The sequence below is a fragment of the Gigantopelta aegis genome, chromosome 14 (assembly GCF_016097555.1).
Source record: "Gigantopelta aegis isolate Gae_Host chromosome 14, Gae_host_genome, whole genome shotgun sequence".
Lineage (NCBI taxonomy): Eukaryota > Metazoa > Mollusca > Gastropoda > Neomphalida > Peltospiridae > Gigantopelta > Gigantopelta aegis.
In genome coordinates, this window is record NC_054712.1 from 15,393,096 (window position 1) to 15,412,718 (window position 19,623).

Below are 19,623 nucleotides of genomic sequence, written 5' to 3' on the forward strand. Positions count from 1 at the left end.
GTCTTAATATTTCTAAGAAGCCCAGCCTGGATAGTTTAAATAGTTTAAAAAATAAAATAAAATAAAATTTAATCTAGTACAAATATTAGAACGATCAGAAACACGTTTAATATACAGCCACTAATATTTGATGCAGAAAAATATATCTGAAATGTTAAAAAGTCTCTGTTAGTTGATAAGATCTTAAAAATTGCAGCAAACTCAGGAATGTCCCTTTAAACAAATCCCAACGAAAACATAAGTAACATTGTTATATAAAACAAAGAAACAAGTAGGTTTAATTTCATTTCATTTCCTATATATTTACATGTATATATAGTTTAACTGCTACACGCTAAGCTAGTTTATATACAGTATTGGCACTGTGGAATACACTCACAGACGGTAATACACCGTCAACTTGCTCAACTACATTAGCAACACCACACCACACATCTACACATAAACTAAATGTATATAAACCTGTAAAATAACAGTGGGGGTGGTCAGGGGGTAGAACCTTTAATTGTTCACTTTTGTGACTGGAAACACCCACACCCTCACCTGCACCCCACGCAGTGAGACGTGGATCTACAAACACACACATACATGGGCGTACATAGGATTTTGAAAAGGGGGGTTCCAAAATAGATTGCAGAGATACTGGGCATATATTTCTATGTTGAGTAAATATAATAATGTCAGATATCAATGTCAGATATATTAAATTATAAAAAAGTGATTTCGGGGGGTGGGGGTGGGTGTGGTCGAACCCATCGACCCCCCCCCCCCATGTACGCCCATGACATAGATGATACCCCTCCTCTCAAAATCCTTGATCCGCCCCTGATTATCATTAATATCACAGCTGGAACGGGTTTAACGACAGAATCTCCGTCTGACGTACGACAGATGACTGGCTCGATTCCCGTAGTGGAGCTAGTTCGTTATTTCACTTCTCGTTAATTTCAGAAACGTCAACTGGGAAATTGTATATAAAATAGTCCTTAAAGGTCCATTACCATAGTTGGTACTGTCACAGTTCTCCGGTTTGTCACTTGTTCGAGTTAAATACAAATTAATCGATGCCACACATAATATTTATATTATATTACTCAAACGTATTAAGAGTGTAATGAGATAAGAACATGCATGCATTAAGCTTCACGTTTCTTCTAAATATAGGGAGTACAGGGCCGTAGCTAGGACTTTTTGTTGGGGGAGGTGGGGGGGGGGGAGGGGAACTGAATAGTTAATAGTCTAAAACTCCTTAAACGGTTAAACGAATTATCTTTAAGTGTCTATAATGTTTTCCGGATTTCCGCTAGCTACGGCCCTAGAGTAGGCCTACATGGAATGTTTTGCGTGTGCGAAACACATAACACTATGGCGCGTGGTATCAAATTCAGTGTTCAGCCTATCACAAAATAACTAGGTGAAGACAGATATTTTAAAACAAATTAGGCCACGGTGTTATAAGATCTTCTCCGACCGAACAAATACAGTCGTTAGGCATGTGTGTCCTTTTCTATGTTTTGTTGTTGTTGTGGGTTTTTTTTTTTTTTTTTTTTTTTTTTTTGTTACGGGGTGTGGATTGTCGACTGTTAGGTACACTCCCGTAAGAACAAGTTAACATAATATATAATGGAATTTGGATCTTGGCACTTGGCCAAGTTATAAGCACAGCTCTTGATATTAGAGCGGGAATCTTTGACTACCGTTTGGCAGGTAGCGATTGCGTAGAATGTATATACAGTCAACTCTCGTTATAACGGCCATGTTTGTGATCTGCCTATATTGTCGTCATAAAGAGTTTGCCGGTATAACGATTTCGTGAAGAGTTATCTCCCGTAACTTGGTCTCTGGCGGTTAGAGAGCGTTGATGACAGTCGAAATGGCCGTCTAGCTCTCCTACAGTCAGAGTACTCGGGCTACTTTTGATACGACTCAGAATGAATCGCCTTCACCGTGATTGGATGTATGCATCACAAAGTGGTTCACGTCCACATTATTACTTAGGACGATGGTAAAGTTTTAGTATCGTTCCTCATATCCCCGATTTTGACGTCCATGTTGTGGCATTCGCCGATCAAGGTCCTCCCTTCCCACATTGCGTGGCCCCCTCCTGTTATTACGTGGGTCGTCCTCCCTTCCCCCATTGCGTGGCCCCCTCCTGTTATCACGCTGGTCACGTGGTTCGTCCGCGTCGCTGTCCTCATCCTCGTCCGAGTCCGGATATGACTGTTTATGTTTCTCCCTCAGCGTTTGGCCCATGAGAACAGTATCAAATGCAAACAGTACTGTAGCCAGGAAACAGAAAAACTGGAATAGTGGAAAAAACGAAAAGAAGTTCACTGTGATTTGTCTTCAATAAATCGTTTATACAGGCACGGTGGAGCAGGGGGGTGGGGGTGGGGTGGGGATGGGCTGGTCTTTAGTCCCCCCCCCCCCCCCAATAATTCTGAATCAAAACTATTATTGGTAGTAAATCAAAAAGCAGAGATGAATGTTGTTACTTGTAGAATGCAGGAAATTTCTTTTCAGGACATCTAGTTTTCAAACATTTATGGGGGAGCTTTGCAACCTCGATCTCAGTCAGACCCCCTCCAGTGTGTACCTGCTTCCGTCGTGCCTGTTATAGTTTTATTTCTTTTATTTCGTCGTTTTGGGTTTTCTTTCTTTCGTTTTCTTTTTTCTATTTTTTAAAGAAGAAAATTCATCGTGGGTAAAATCAACAATTTTTTTTCTAAGAGTTGTAATAATTACCATATTCACAAAGAAAAACCAAAAACCAAACACAGCTAAGATACACCATAAATCATTTTAACTAAGCTGATATGTGGTAAGGCCATATTAAACAAATTGCCGATTGTTTCAAAATATTATGTCACTGAATTAGGTAGTACACATATTCTATTATTGCTCTCTCTCTCTCTCTCTCTCTCTCTCTCTCTCTCTCTCTCTCTCTCTCTCTCTCTCTCTCTCTCATTTTGAATGTTCTCACTTGCATATATCTTTCGTTATTCAACTTCAAAAAGTGGGATGTTTTGTTTTACCAATCACCCGACATAAGAATTTGAATTATTACCACTGAACTTATTGTTATGTACAAAAATCAGTCATATATCATTCATTATCGGGACACCTCTGTTACATAGGCAATACATTAAAGCACGCACCGTCACAGCTCCCACGGTGCCAGCGACATTGGCCGAGATCGCAGACAGAATCCCAGCAGCCAGCATTGAGAGTACCACCAGGCAATACAAGATCAGTTCCTGAAATACACCAATGTAGTGTATGAAACTCAGAGTTATGGAAGTACTTAAATTATGGTTTAATCCATATATGCTCCACCTTTTGGTGTTGAGCACTATGTACAGCCTTATTAGATATTCTGATATTGTTATATATTGTTGATTTTACTATATATATAGTACCACCAAGCAATACAAGATCAGTTTCTGAAATACACCAATGTAATGTAGTTACATGAGCGATATATATATATATAGGCCTACTCTTCAAAATTAGAAACGCAAAAGGGTACAAATGGGTTATAACTCCGATTTTATGTTTCCTACCGGTTCATGCTTTGTGAATATAAGGTCATTGCATGTCCCAAACACATTCCCACGGTTACATTCGATAAAACGCAGCTACTGTACAATAAAGTTCCAAAATGTGAATATTCGCAAAAACGCAGCCACGTGCAAACCATGTCACCACTGCACGTGCGTTGTCTGCACGTGCAACATGAACACCGACAGTATAAAAGTGCAGGGTGTTCGCTTGCCTGGCCTCTGTATCTGGCCGACAGTTGACAATCCAGGACATGCCACGTCTCAGTGAACCGCAGAGAAACAATGCCATCGGCCGACTAGACGCAGGCGAATCCAGAACGGCCGTTGCCAGGGCATTCCATGTGTCCCCAAGCACCATCTCCAGACTGTGGGACCGTTACCAGCAACATGGATCAACACGTGACCTCCCTAGATCCGGTCGACCACGGGTCACTACCCCCGGGCAGGACCGCTACATCCGGGTACGCCACCTTCGGGAACGATTGACTACTGCCACCTCCACAGCCGCAGCAATACCAGGTTTGCGCAGGATATCCGACCAGACCGTACGGAACCGCCTACGTGAGGTAGGAATTCGTGCCAGACGTCCAGTTCGAGGTGTCATCTTAACACCACAACACCGTCGACTCCGACTGCAGTGGTGCCAGATTCATCGACAATGGCCTCAACTGCGATGGAGACAGGTGTGGTTCAGTGACGAGTCCCGATTTCTGCTCCGACGTCATGATGGAAGATGTCGCGTGTATAGGCGTCGTGGTGAACGTTATGCGGCAAACTGCGTGCAGGAAGTGGACAGATTCGGCGGGGGTAGTGTCATGGTGTGGGCAGCCATCTCACACACTGGCAGAACTGACCTGGTCCACGTGCAGGGCAACCTGAATGCACAGGGCTACATTGACCAGATCCTCCGGCCACACATCGTTCCAGTTATGGCCAACGCCAACGCAGTGTTCCAACATGACAACGCCAGGCCTCACACAGCACGTCTCACAACGGCTTTCCTACAGAACAACAACATTAATGTCCTTCCTTGGCCATCGATATCACCGGATTTGAACCCAATTGAGCATCTATGGGACGAGTTGGACCGACGCCTCCGACAGCGACAACCACAGCCCCAGACCCTGCCCGAGCTGGCAGCAGCCTTGCAGGCCGAGTGGGCCACCATCCCCCGGGACGTCATCCGTACTCTGGTTGCTTCAATGGGCAGGCGGTGCCAGGCAGTTGTCAACACACGCGGAGGCCACACCCGGTATTGACTCCAGATGACCTTGACCTTGGTGGTGTGTACTATCACTTACTCACAATGGACTAGAGTGAATTGTGAACAATCCTGCAACATTTGGTAATTATCGGACTCACCATTCAATAATTAAATCAATTCTCCAAATGTTACGACAATGTGGTTTTGCGTTTCTTCTTTTGAAGAGTATATATACACACACACACACACACACACACACACACACACACACCCACACACTGACACACAATGAAAAAGCAAAACAGATATTTTCCAATATTTTGTTGTGATTAATAAAAAATATATTTATTGGACTAAAAATAACAATTTATGAAAGGAAGCCATTGACTGGTACTTTTGTCTGGGTTTTAATTCTGGTTTTGTTCTCGTTACACATACAATAGCAGAAACACACACAATGGTGTGAAATGCGTTCACTACATGCTCAATCATGCTGCATGCAATGCACGTGAAATGCCAGTATGTGGATACATAAAAGTCATGTAACGATGTCATATTCCTCGTCACATTAAGAATGCCACGACTCTGAGAAGAACAAAAGGAGCGAGCGTTGGGCATGGTTCAAGTGGGGACTTCGCAAAGCCAAGTTGCTAGGGCGTTCAGAGTCCATCCATCAGCTATTGGACGACTTGCGGAACGTCATCAACAGACTGGGAGTGTTCGTGATCGACCTCGACCTGGTCAACGTCCCGTTACGACCCCACGCCAAGATCGGCAGATTCGACGACACCACCTCCGTGTCCGGTTCAGAACTGCGACGATGACAGCAAGCAACACGTTAAGACGTCATGGAAGGCCTATCCATCCGATGACGGTCGTCCGTCGACTCAGAATGGCTGGACTCAGATGCAGACGCCCGTACACCGGTAACATCATGACACTGCGACATCGTGCTGCGAGACTACAGTTTGCTCTCCAGAATGGTAATCATCCACCATCTTCCTCTCATAAATTGTTATTTTAACTCCAATAAATATAATTTTTCATTAATCACAACAAAATATTGAAAAATATCTGTTTTGCGTTTTCATTGTATATTGCTATATATATATAGTACGACCAGGCAATACAAGATCAGTTCCTGAAATAAACCAATGTATATACAAAACAAACAAATTATATACATGTATTGTTTTTATAATAAACATGGTTCTACAACAATCCAAATATCACATAATGCAACATAATGTCTCGCAAAATGTCTTCAACTGTCGACCTGTTGAACTGATGAGCGCCTTAATACAGTTTACAGTTTGAATATAGACTCGTTCATCATAGGTAAAGTGGTTGATCAACAACACTGTTTTAAGTACGTATCATTAGCACCTGTCACTTTAAACAAACTGCAATACATTCACATAACAACAATGCCCAGGCGCGGATCCAGTACTTTTTAATACAAGGGACCCAAAAACCGTACTAGACATGTTAACGATGCTCGTCCAACACACTAATTATGAAAGCCCAGAGTGAGGTTTCCTAAGTAGCATTTGGATTTCAATATGAGTAATGGTACTTCCGGTTATAGGCCACAACAAAATGGTAAAAGGTATGCAAACACATGTACCTACTATCACCCCAACAAATGGTTTGTCTCAACGCACCAATGTCTGAAATTCTGTATGTTGTGTCCGTGCAATGCGTTCTCACCATTGCCATCCACATATTCACGTGTTTTATGCTTTGCTTAATGCTGACCCTGGTCTTTGTGCATAGGAAACGGATCCAGTCATTTGAAGTCGTTGCATCATCCACCCAATCACACTCTGACTGACATTAAAGTACCTCGCGACTTCTCGTTGACTGTGTTAACCTGTATCCGACATACTCCATTGCCCGTCTCAACATTAGTCAAAACACGACGCATCAACTCTCGGCCTAATCCTTTCATAATTAGTGTGTTGGAAGGGCACCGTTAACATGTGTAGTACTAACAATATGAGTGACCCTTCAATAGTGATGCTGAGTATATATTGCTGGACCAAAAAAACACCCCCTCAAAACCAACAACACCCCCCAAAAAACAAAAACAAAAACAAACAACAACAACAAAACCCACACAAACACACAAACAAAAACTACAAAAAACCCCAACAAGAACAAGATCCTTTCCTTGTCCAAGGTAATCGTTGACATGTGACAAGTATTAACCCTTCTGTCATAATCAACAATACATCAGACGAACTAGATCGTTTTAAAATTAACTTTTACTACTAACGAGTAGAATAAACTATGCCAAAAGGTGCTACTTACAAACCACAGGCAGGGAATCACGGCCGATGTATGAAAGCCCAGGAAGCGGAAGACGAACGAGCCAAAAGCTACGACAAATCCAATGATCCCTACAATCGCCACAAAGATGGCGGCAGACCAGAGTGTGTTGTCGACTAGAGCTAGGATGATGATGATGAGACTCACAACCTGGAACACAAATAGATCACGATCACTATATAGTTAATCTCAATGTCACAGCCACAAATAGATCACGATCACTATATAGTTAATATCAATGTCACAGCCACAAATAGATCACGATCACTATATAGTTAATCTCAATGTCACATACACAAATAGATCACGATCACGATATAGTTAATATCAATGTCACAGCCACAAATAGATCACGATCACTATATAGTTAATCTCAATGTCACAGCCACAAATAGATCACGATCACTATATAGTTAATATCAATGTCACAGCCACAAATAGATCACGATCACTATATAGTTAATATCAATGCCACAGACACAAATAGATCACGATCATTATATAGTTAATCTCAATGTCACATACACAAATAGATCACGATCACTATATAGTTAATCTCAATGTCACATACACAAATAGATCACGATCACTATATAGTTAATCTCAATGCCACAGACACAAATAGATCACTATCACTATATAGTTAATCTCAATGTCACAGACACATATAGATCACGATCACTATATAGTTAATCTCAATGTCACAGCCACAAATAGATCACGATCACTATATAGTTAATATCAATGCCACAGCCACAAATAGATCACGATCACTATATAGTTAATCTCAATGCCACAGACACAAATAGATCACGATCACTATATAGTTAATCTCAATGTCACAGACACAAATAGATCACGATCACTATATAGTTAATCTCAATGTCACATACACAAATAGATCACGATCACTATATAGTTCATCTCAATGTCACAGACACAAATAGATCACGATGAGTATATGGTTCATCTCAATGTCACAGACTAGAATATTGATGAGAAACTGTAACACAAATATATCACGATTACCATATCATTTATCTCAATGTCACAGAATAGAAAAAAAAAACCCTACTAAAAAGGTTTATTTGAATGTAAATGACTAGAATAACGATGAGACTCACGACCACTATATAGTTATCTCAATGTCAAAGTCTCGAATAATGATGATGTGACTCCAATACGTAACAAATAGATCACGATCACTATATAGTTATCTCAATGTCAAAGACTAGAATAATGATGATGTGACTCCAATATATAACACAATTAGATCACGACCACTATATAGTTATCTCAATGTCAAAGACTAGAATAATGATGATGTGACTCCAATACGTAACACAAATAGATCACGACCACTATATAGTTATCTCAATGTCAAAGACTAGAATAATGATGATGTGACTCCAATACGTAACACAAATAGATCACGACCACTATATAGTTATCTCAATGTCAAAGACTAGAATAATGATGATGTGACTCCAATACGTAACACAAATAGATCACGACCACTATATAGTTTATCTCAATGTCAAAGACTAGAATAATGATGATGTGACTCCAATACGTAGCACAAATAGATCACGACCACTATATAGTTATCTCAATGTCAAAGACTAGAATAATGATGATGTGACTCCAATACGTAACACAAATAGATCACGACCACTATATAGTTATCTCAATGTCAAAGACTAGAATGATGATGATGTGACTCCAATACGTAGCACAAATAGATCACGACCACTATATAGTTATCTCAATGTCAAAGACTAGAATAATGATGATGTGACTCCAATATATAACACAAGTAGATCACGACCACTATATAGTTATCTCAGTGTCAAAGACTAGAATAATGATGATGTGACTCCAATACGTAACACAAATAGATCACGACCACTATATAGTTATCTCAATGTCAAAGACTAGAATAATGATGATGTGACTCCAATACGTAACACAAATAGATCACGACCACTATATAGTTATCTCAATGTCAAAGACTAGAATAATGATGATGACTCCAGACTCCAATACGTATATAGTTTATCACAAATAGATCACGACCACTATATAGTTAGAATATCTCAATGTCAAAGACTAGAATAATGATGATGTGACTCCAATATATAACACAAGTAGATCACGACCACTATATAGTTATCTCAATGTCACAGACGAGAATGATGATGATGTGACTCCAATACGTAGCACAAATAGATCACGACCACTATATAGTTATCTCAATGTCAAAGACTAGAATAATGATGATGTGACTCCAATACGTAACACAAATAGATCACGACCACTATATAGTTATCTCAATGTCACAGACGAGAATGATGATGATGTGACTCCAATACGTAGCACAAATAGATCACGACCACTATATAGTTATCTCAATGTCACAGACGAGAATGATGATGATGTGACTCCAATACGTAACACAAATAGATCACGACCACTATATAGTTATCTCAATGTCACAGACGAGAATCATGATGATGTGACTCCAATACGTAGCACAAATAGATCACGACCACTATATAGTTATCTCAATGTCAAAGACTAGGATAATGATGATGTGACTCCAATACGTAACACAAATAGATCACGACCACTATATAGTTATCTCAATGTCACAGACGAGAATGATGATGATGTGACTCCAATACGTAACACAAATAGATCACGACCACTATATAGTTATCTCAATGTCCCAGACGAGAATGATGATGATGTGACTCCAATACGTAGCACAAATAGATCACGACCACTATATAGTTATCTCAATGTCAAAGACTAGGATAATGATGATGTGACTCCAATACGTAACACAAATAGATCACGACCACTATATAGTTATCTCAGTGTCACAGACGAGAATGATGATGATGTGACTCCAATACGTAACACAAATAGATCACGACCACTATATAGTTATCTCAATGTCACAGACAAGAATGATGATGATGTGACTCCAATACGTAACACAAATAGATCACGACCACTATATAGTTATCTCAATGTCACAGACTAGAATAATGATGATGTGACTCCAATATATAACATAAATAGATCACGACCACTATATAGTTATCTCAATGTCACAGACGAGAATGATGATGATAATGACTCCAATACGTAACACAAATAGATCACGACCACTATATAGTTATCTCAATGTCAAAGACTAGAATAATGATGATGTGACTCCAATACGTAACACAAATAGATCACGACCACTATATAGTTATCTCAATGTCACAGACGAGAATGATGATGATGAGACGTTTTCTTTATTTTAGTACTCTAAAACATGCCTATGAATATCTTGTGGATAATAATATTATGTGAAAACGTTTATGTAAAATAGCAACACAACAATTTTCTATTAATTACAATGTTTTGTGACATATGAGATTATGAATATATGAATCGCAACTGAAAGGCACAAACATTTGCTAATGAAGGTGAACAATGATGGTGAATACGTCGATGATAGTAATAATGACAACAAAGATGGTGCTAATAATGATTATAATGGTACTGGTGACGGTACTAGTAGCAGTGATGATCATGTTGATAGTGGTAATGGCGGTGGTGATGGTGGTGATGGTGGTGGTGATGATGATGATGATGCCATTGGTGGTATTGATGTTGATGATGTTGGTGATGGTGGTGGTGGTTGTGGTGATGATGTTGATAATATTGATGGTAGTGACGGTGATTGTGGTAGTAGTGGTGGTGATGGTGGTGATGATGATGGTGATGATGGTATTGATGTTGGTGTTGTTGATGCTGGTGGTGGTTGTGGTGATGATATTGATGTTGATATTGATGGTGGTGATTCTGCTACTGATAATGATGACGATGATAAACATACCATCTGTGCTACTTTGAGGAATCCGCTCAGAGAGAAAGGAAACCTGGTATCATTGGAGAAGGTAGCAAACCGTTCCCCCCAGCCGTCGCCATCTTCGTCTGGTTCGCGGACCTGCACTCTCCTCGCTTTGTTAACTCGCTTGTTAGGTCGCTTGTCAGGTCGCTTGTTAGGTCGGTCAGGTCTATTGCCCCTGTTAGCACGGTTGTCATAGCGACCCTTCTTCGTGATTGCCTTATTACGTTGTGGAGAATCATAGTGCTCCGGAGCTCGTCTTTCATCGTAAGGCAGGTTGCCACGGTAACCGTCGCCATAATCATCATCCCCGTACTGAGGTCTGTTGAGTAAGTATATGTAATGCATTAAAGCATCGCATGAACATTTCAATCCAGATACACCGATACCTGTATTAACTCGTCAGTGTATTCACTCAGCGAAATCACCGATCCAAAGAGATTCAGTTTAATAATATATATTATTCCATTTAGTACACTCATCCATTCGTTCTTTCGTTCATTAATTAATTGATATATTTGAAAAGACTCCATCATAAATATCTACACGATGTCGAACATACAAACATATGCACAGACAAACATGTTGGCAAACAAACATACAGACAGCTAAAATTGTTTTGTTTAATGAAACAAGTGGCGTTGCACCTTAATTAAATAATCATCAGCTATTGAATGTCAAACGTTCCCATCGACAGGACACCAAATAAAACAGCCTTTGATATACCAGTCGAGGGGCACTGGTTGGAGCCTAGAAGGTTCGACAGACGGGCAGACATATAGAAAATGACGTCCTCATATGCATTACCGAATACATTCTGACAGACATACATGTATAACATAGGCATCGGAAGCAGCAGAAGGGTGGACAGGGTTTGCAGCCCCCCCCCCCCACACCAAACTCTGTTTATAACCGAATGCCCCTCCCCCTTTATTGAAAGTCGATTTAATATATTACTGGCCACTTCATTTGCTAACGTCTTTTCACGAATCAAACGTTTTTCTGGTTATCCTGGAATTTATAATACCTCAAAATTAAATTTATGCGAAATCTGGAACTAGGATGAGCGGTTTAAAGACGTAGCCATGATAAGTAATTAAAACACAAATCGTCGTGGTTATGCCATCCGACATAAGTCTGGTAGGTACAGGGTTTGCATCCCAGTGCCGGCTCCAACACAGAACGAGTTTAAACGACTCAGTGGGTACGTATAATACCACTACACCCTCTTCTCTCTTACTAACAACTAACCCACTGTTCTGGACAGACAGCCCAGATAGCTGAGATGTGTGCTCAGGACAGCGTGCTTGAACCTTAATTGGATTATAAGCACGAAAATAAGTTGAAATAAAATGAAATAAATAATTAATGCACAAAGTTTTACTAAGATATCTGTTACATACCCCATGTCGTACTCCCTGTTCCCCCTACAACTTTTCTCTGACGCCGTTGTGATGGTAGATCCGTGCTCAGCCCTCATACTCTTCGATATGGACCTTGGCGACAACAGTCCCCTGTTTAATGGAACCGGTCGTTTTCGGTAGTCACGGTCGACCACCGAACCCTGTCGAGGCTTCATGCTCTGGGCAGGGGAAGGCGGAGTTTCCACGTAGTACCCCCACTTGGGCAGATAATCGTGTCGTCTGTACGTTTCATTGTCGTATGCTCCCCTGATGTGCTCCAGACGAGAATCATTTCGCCCCGCTCTGATTGACCCTTGGATGGGAATCACACTCCGGTCGTCTGTGGTTGTAGGCGCCAGTCTGGGCAGGTCGCGCGGACCGTCTGGGGTGAGTTCCACGAGCCGGGCGGGAAGTGCCGACCCGACATCTGCTGACGTCACTGATGGCGGAGGTAAAACTTCCGGCTTGAGATCGCGATGTGGAACGAACGATCTGGGTGGGTATCGACGAGGCTCGCGGCCGACGTACGACGGCAGAGAGTACGGTCTGTAGTGATGGACGGGCACGTTTGGTAGGACGCCGATTATGTGAGGGTCGGGTAGACTCGCGTGATCCGAGTCGTAGCGAGTCAGTCCGTGCACTCGCTTCACTCGAGGGTAAGACGGCTCCTCGTAGTAACCCGCAGGGATCCATTTGGAATGTATCTCGTTCGGGTTACCCGCTGTGAGAGGCAGATCGCGCGTTATGTACGTCTTGGTACCACGTGGCGTCACCACGAAGTCCTTGTCAGTCTCCAAGTCGTGGGCGATATACATCGGTCTTCTAAGCAGATCGTCATTCTGCCCATGATGACGTCGAATCCAGAAATTGGTGTCCATGTCTTCGGGGTCGTTGACCAGCCTGTGCCCCGCCCACACAGGGGCGACAGCCGAGCCGTTGACGGTGGCATTGCTCCAGGAGGTGTGAGGAGGACGCTGTCGCGGCACCCGCCTGCCACGCACGTGACCTGGGTCCGTCCACGTGGAGTAAGGCGCAGATATCAAGTTCCTCTTCTTCCCTGGGAATGACGCCGGCGTAGGGACGTTGTCTGGGATGGTCATGGTGCCTGCAGGATCGCTAATGAGAGACCCTTCAGTGGGAATGTTGCTGTCCGGAGTCTTGACCAGATGGTCGCCGGGCACGGACAGTGTCGACCCGTGGTCAGCCTCTCGACTCCAGGGTGTGGTGGGTGAGTTGACGAGGCCGCGCACAGACTGCACGCTGCTCCGTCTGGCGGCAACAGGGATCCGCTCATATGGGTACGGATTGTAGTCCTTTGGACTGGGAGGAATGTGTCTACCTGGTACAGGAGAAATGAAGTAAAATAAGTCATGTACTCAAACTCAAAGACTGTAAATGAAACTTGTCTCAGTCCTATCAGTAATGCATACACACGCACTTTTTCTAACTAAATTTCTTAAATTATTTATTTTAAATACCTGAACGTATGCTTTAATGTTATTTGAACAATGCATGGCAATATACTTATAACTTAATGGCTACGCCACAGGTTGGCAAATGTTGGGTTTGTATTTGTGTAGCGGCTCCTACCCAGAGCACGCTTTTACGACATAGAAAGGACAAGTAAGGTCTTCTGACTCTCACTAATTATTAACAACCCACCATATATCCGTATAATGAGCAAACAACTCAGATAATCGAGGTGTGCTTGCCCAGATCAACGTACTTGAACTTTAACGAATATAAATATGGCCTTGGCAGTCTAATCTCTCGTAATTATAAGTTTCACATTTTGCCATTTGTGTTAAACAAGCTTCATCAGCAACAACATCATCGCCACTATCACGACGACAACCATTGCCATTCCAACAACTATTGCCACTACCACGACGGAAATTATTGCCACTACCACGACGGACATTATTGCCACTACCACGACCACAACCACAACTACTGCCACTACCACGACGACAATTATTTCCAACACCACGAAAACTATTGTCACTACCACGACTATAATTATTGCCACTACCACGACAACTATTGCCACTATCACGACCATAACTATTGCCACTACCACGACAACTATTGCCACTACCACGATGACAACTATTGCCACTACCACAACAACTATTGCAACTACAACTATTGCCACTACCACGACAACTATTACTACAACAACAACTATTGCCACTACCACGACAACTATTGCCACTACAACAACAACTACTGACACTACAACAACTATTGCCATTACCACAACAACTATTGCCACTACTACTACGACAACTATTGCCACTCCCACGACAACAACTATTGCCACAACCACGACGACAACTATTGCCACTACTGCAACCAAAATGATACCTTTGTGCCTAACAGTAAGGGTATCAGAAAAGGTAATTTATTAATAATGTCACAACCGAGTTTTCAGATGTAAGTAAACGGTAATAGTGAGGAAAATGTCAAATTCGTTTGTAAAATAAGTTGGTCAAATAATCTACAGACCAAAAAAAGTTCTAATTCAGTGGAACCTGTGTTTATCAGCAATACAAAATAGCTTTAAACAAGCAGATTATCTACATGTCGACTGCTAGAGCTGTTACAGAACTGATAACATGAGGAAGAGGTTTAGAAAGCAGTATTATTTTATATCTGGTTGATCTTCCGCTATATGTTTAAACTCTGTTTTGTTTGTAGACACTACTAGAGCACAATTATTTATTTCATTAGATATTATATATTATTAGATTTCAAACATATGGTAATTTTGACAAATAGTCTCAGAGAGGAAACCGCTACATTGTGTCATGAGTAGCAAGGGATCTTTTATATGCACCACCCCACAGACAGGATAGCACATACCACGGCCTTTGAACTGAGTACTCGATCTGGGTTAAATGTGAGTGGTTAGAGAAAGGTTGACGTAGTGGCCTGACATCTCACTATTGAACAGAGTACTGGATCTGGTTAAATGTGAGTGGTTAGAGAAAGGTTGATATAGTGGCCTGACATCTCACTATTGAGCTGAGTACTGGATATGGTTAAATGTGAGTGGTTAGTGAGAGAAAGGTTGATGTAGTGGCCTGACATCTCACTATTGAGCTGAGTACTGGATCTGGTTAAATGTCAGTGGTTAGAGAAAGGTTGATGTAGTGGCCTGACATCTCACTATTGAACAGAGTACTGGATCTGGTTAAATGTGAGTGGTTAGAGAAAGGTTGATGTAGTGGCCTGACATCTCACTATTGAACTGAGTACTGGATCTGGTTAAATGTGAGTGGTTAGTGAGAGAAAGGTTGATGTAGTGGCCTGACATCTCACTATTGAGCTGAGTACTGGATCTGGTTAAATGTGAGTGGTTAGGTAGAGAAAGGTTGATGCAGTGGCCTGACATCTCACTATTGAACTGAGTACTGGATCTGGTTAAATGTCAGTGGTTAGTGAGAGAAAGGTTGATGTAGTGGCCTGACATCTCACTATTGAGCTGAGTGCTGGATCTGGTTCAATGTCAGTGGTTAGAGAAAGGTTGATGTAGTGGCCTCACATCTCACTATTGAACTGATTACTGGATCTGGTTAAATGTGAGTGGTTAGTGAGAGAAAGGTTGATGTAGTGGCCTGACATCTCACTATTGAGCTGAGTACTGGATCTGGTTAAATGTGAGTGGTTAGGTAGAGAAAGGTTGATGCAGTGGCCTGACATCTCACTATTGAACTGAGTACTGGATCTGGTTAAATGTGAGTGGTTAGTGAGAGAAAGGTTGATGTAGTGGCCTGACATCTCACTATTGAGCTGAGTACTGGATCTGGTTAAATGTGAGTGGTTAGAGAAAGAAAGGCTGATGTAGTGGCCTGACATCTCACTATTGAGCCAAGTGCTGGATCTGGTTAAATGTGAATGGTTAGTGAGAGAAAGGTTGATGTAGTGGCCTGACATTTCACTATTGAACAGAGTACTGGATCTGGTTAAATGTGAGTGGTTAGTGAGAGAAAGGTTGATGTAGTGGCCTGACATCTCACTATTGAGCTGAGTACTGGATCTGGTTAAATGTGAGTAGTTAGAGAAAGAAAGGTTGATGTAGTGGCCTGACATCTCACTATTGAGCTGAGTGCTGGATCTGGTTAAATGTGAATGGTTAGTGAGAGAAAGGTTGATGTAGTGGCCTGACATCTCACTATTGAACACAGAACCGGATCTGGTTAAATGTCAGTGGTTAGAGAAAGGTTGATGTAGTGGCCTGACATCTCACTATTGAACAGAGTACTGGATCTGGTTAAATGTGAGTGGTTAGTGAGAGAAAGGTTGATGTAGTGGCCTGACATCTCACTACTGAACAGAGTACTGGATCTGGTTAAATGTGAGTGGTTAGAGAAAGTTGATGTAGTGGCCTGACATCTCACTATTGAACAGAGTACTGGATCTGGTTAAATGTCAGTGGTTAGAGAAAGGTTGATGTAGTGCCCTGACATCTCACTATTGAGGTGAGTACTGGATCTGGTTAAATGTGAGTGGTTAGTGAGCGAATGATTGATGTAGTGGCCTGACATCTCATTATTGAGCTGAGTACTGGATCTGGTTAAATGTGAACGGTTAGTGAGAGAAAGGTTGATGTAGTGGCCTGACATCTCACTATTGAACAGAGTACTGGATCTGGTTAAATGTGAGTGGTTTGTGAGAGAAAGGTTGATGTAGTGGCCTGACATCTCACTACTGAACAGAGTACTAGATCTGGTTAAATGTGAGTGGTTAGGTAGAGAAAGGTTGATGCAGTGGTCTGACATCTCACTATTGAACAGAGTACTGGATCTGGTTAAATGTGAGTAGTTAGTGAGAGAAAGGTTGATGTAGTGGCCTGACATCTCACTATTGAGCTGAGTACTGGATCTGGTTAAATGTCAGTGGTTAGAGAAAGGTTCATGTAGTGAACTGACATCTCACTAATGAACTGAGTACTCGATCTGGGTTAAATGTGAGTGGCTAGTGAGAGAAAGGTTGGTTTAATGGCCTCACATCTCACTGAGCACACGATTTGAGTCTCCATTTCATTTTAGCTAAATTTTCCTGCTTATAGTCCTTGGTGCACACATCAGCTCTCGTTTGTTCAGGATGTGGGTTAATGGCTATTTGTTATTGGTTAATGAGAGAGGTCAGTGTAGTTTCCCCCTTAACCTGTTTTGAGTAGTATATAAGCAGTTAACATACCAATAGCTCGTGGACCTCGTTCTGGTCGAAACAAAGGACCAGGTGGAGGTAACTCGGGAGTGATCACTTCCGTTCCTGGTGTGCGCCTGTCTGGCGGCGGCGTCAGGCCACGCCATCGGTTATCTTCCCTTGGCGTGATAGTTGTCGTTCTTGGCGGTCGAGGCACTTCTCCCGGATCGTTCTGTGGTGGTTTCGCGGCCTGCTTCTTCTTCTTTCTTGAAAAGATATTCATGCTGCCCACTATTTATACTTCACTGAAAAAGAAGGGGACAAAAACGCGATTTCGTAAAACAACAGCTTTCATTCAGTGTCCTGGTTTATTAGTGTGTGTGAATTTGAGAATAAATTGACTTTCCAAAAAACCCAAGATATATGTCTCAGGGGGAGGGGGCTTGCCAGTGGCTGTAACGAGAAAATAAAACAGCAACTGACTTTATGTTATACGACCGGCCTCGGTGGCGTCGTGGCAGGCCATCGGTCTACAGGCTGGTAGGTACTGGGTTCGGATCCCAGTCGAGGCATGGAATTTTTAATCCAGATACCGACTCCAAACCCTGAGTGAGTGCTCCGCAAGGCTCAATGGGTAGGTGTAAACCACTTGCACCGACCAGTGATCCATAACTGGTTCAACAAAGGCTATGGTTTGTGCTATCCTGCCTGTGGGAAGCGCAAATAAAAGATCCCTTGCTGCCTGTCGTAAAAGAGTAGCCTATGTGGCGACAGCGGGTTTCCTCTAAAACAATCTGTGTGGTCCTTAACCATATGTCTGACGCCATATAACCGTAAAATAAAATGTGTTGAGTGCGTCGTTAAATAAAACACTTTTTTTTTTTTTTTTTTATGTTATACGATAATCGAGAAAAAGTTAAACATTGCTGTAAAATTAGCATGCCCCCTGGGTCTAAGAGAAGAGCGAATTTGGTAATACACACAGTCACTAAAATCCAGCTTCCGAAATGGGGTTTCAGGCGCGTGTGTAGGTGGTGGAGGAGGTGGAAGAGGTTGTTGTTGGTGGTGGTTGTCGTATTGAGGGTCAGCTTCCCGGTCAGACAAATTTTCTTGTTTTTTTTCAATAAATTTTTCGGGGAAATATGACTCGACCCCACTATAAACTTTACTCACCACAATCTAGGCACCCCACCCCCTGCTAAAATTCCTGGACACGCGCCTGGATCTGTGGGGTAGGGAGGTCTCTCACCTAAGCGCATTATAAACTTAAAACACTTAAGGTGTCATTCTAAGAATCATTCGTGTACGTACCAGTTATATATATATATCCAACCAGTTGACGTCCTCGTTTTCCTTCGTCTTTCAATAGTCTACAATAAATACATACACACACAGTATCCACACTGTTACATGCTGTCGACACTATATTTATTATATCTTCGAACTTTGTTTGTGTCACATCCATCATTTCTGTATAGATACAGAAAATAGAACTGTTTTTCTTGCCATAAATATACTTTCTTCATGCACATTTTACCGTTCCTGAATTTATTTTACGAACGATACGTTCCACTGTGTTTTGCGAAACCATGGCCGACATAGTTCCTTTGAAACGGTCACAGAGGGAGTGTTTTCTTTACTAGAAGTATTTGCTTAACGGAGAAGTTTTGCACAGTCGTTTTTCTGCTTTATTCTTGCTATTGTCACGGATGTATTGACTCTGAATAGCGGCTTTATTTTTCTCAAACGATATTCAATTCGATCTCCCGAGTTTCATTCATCTGTATAATCGTCTCTATGCACGTGTGGACTATCGGCTAAATGGCAGTTTGTCGTATGGTGATTCCTGCATAATTGTGGTCATACACACACTTGTGGGTTTGTTAGTGAAGAAAAGTCAGCCGACAAAAAGTCGAATAAAAAGCTCTTCGTGTCACTTTTGAAGCCCAGTGTGTAATTACACCAAACACCGGTTTGGTGATCGGGTTGGCGATCAACGTGATCGCAGTCGATGAAAGGAAGGATATATTGGGTGAAATTCAATAAGAAAAACAAAATGTA

The 19,623-nt window shown here is 41.8% G+C and overlaps 1 protein-coding gene across 2 annotated transcripts; it reads right to left on the reverse strand.

Moving 5' to 3' along the window:
• Positions 1-255: 255 nt before the first annotated feature.
• On the reverse strand, positions 256-19,123 carry LOC121388752. 2 transcript variants are annotated; one of them, XM_041520242.1, is made up of 7 exons: positions 18,874-19,123; positions 17,614-17,867; positions 12,409-13,747; positions 10,994-11,327; positions 7,081-7,248; positions 3,159-3,257; positions 256-2,301 (listed from the first exon to the last, which is right to left on the reverse strand). In XM_041520242.1, exons 2-7 carry the CDS (start codon positions 17,843-17,845, stop codon positions 2,014-2,016), a joined length of 2,460 nt encoding a protein of 819 aa, XP_041376176.1. In that variant the 5' UTR covers positions 17,846-17,867; positions 18,874-19,123; the 3' UTR covers positions 256-2,013. The 2 variants fall into 2 exon arrangements, with proteins under 2 accessions (XP_041376176.1, XP_041376177.1); XM_041520243.1 differs by lacking the exon at positions 7,081-7,248.
• Between the last annotated feature and the right edge of the window lie 500 nt (positions 19,124-19,623).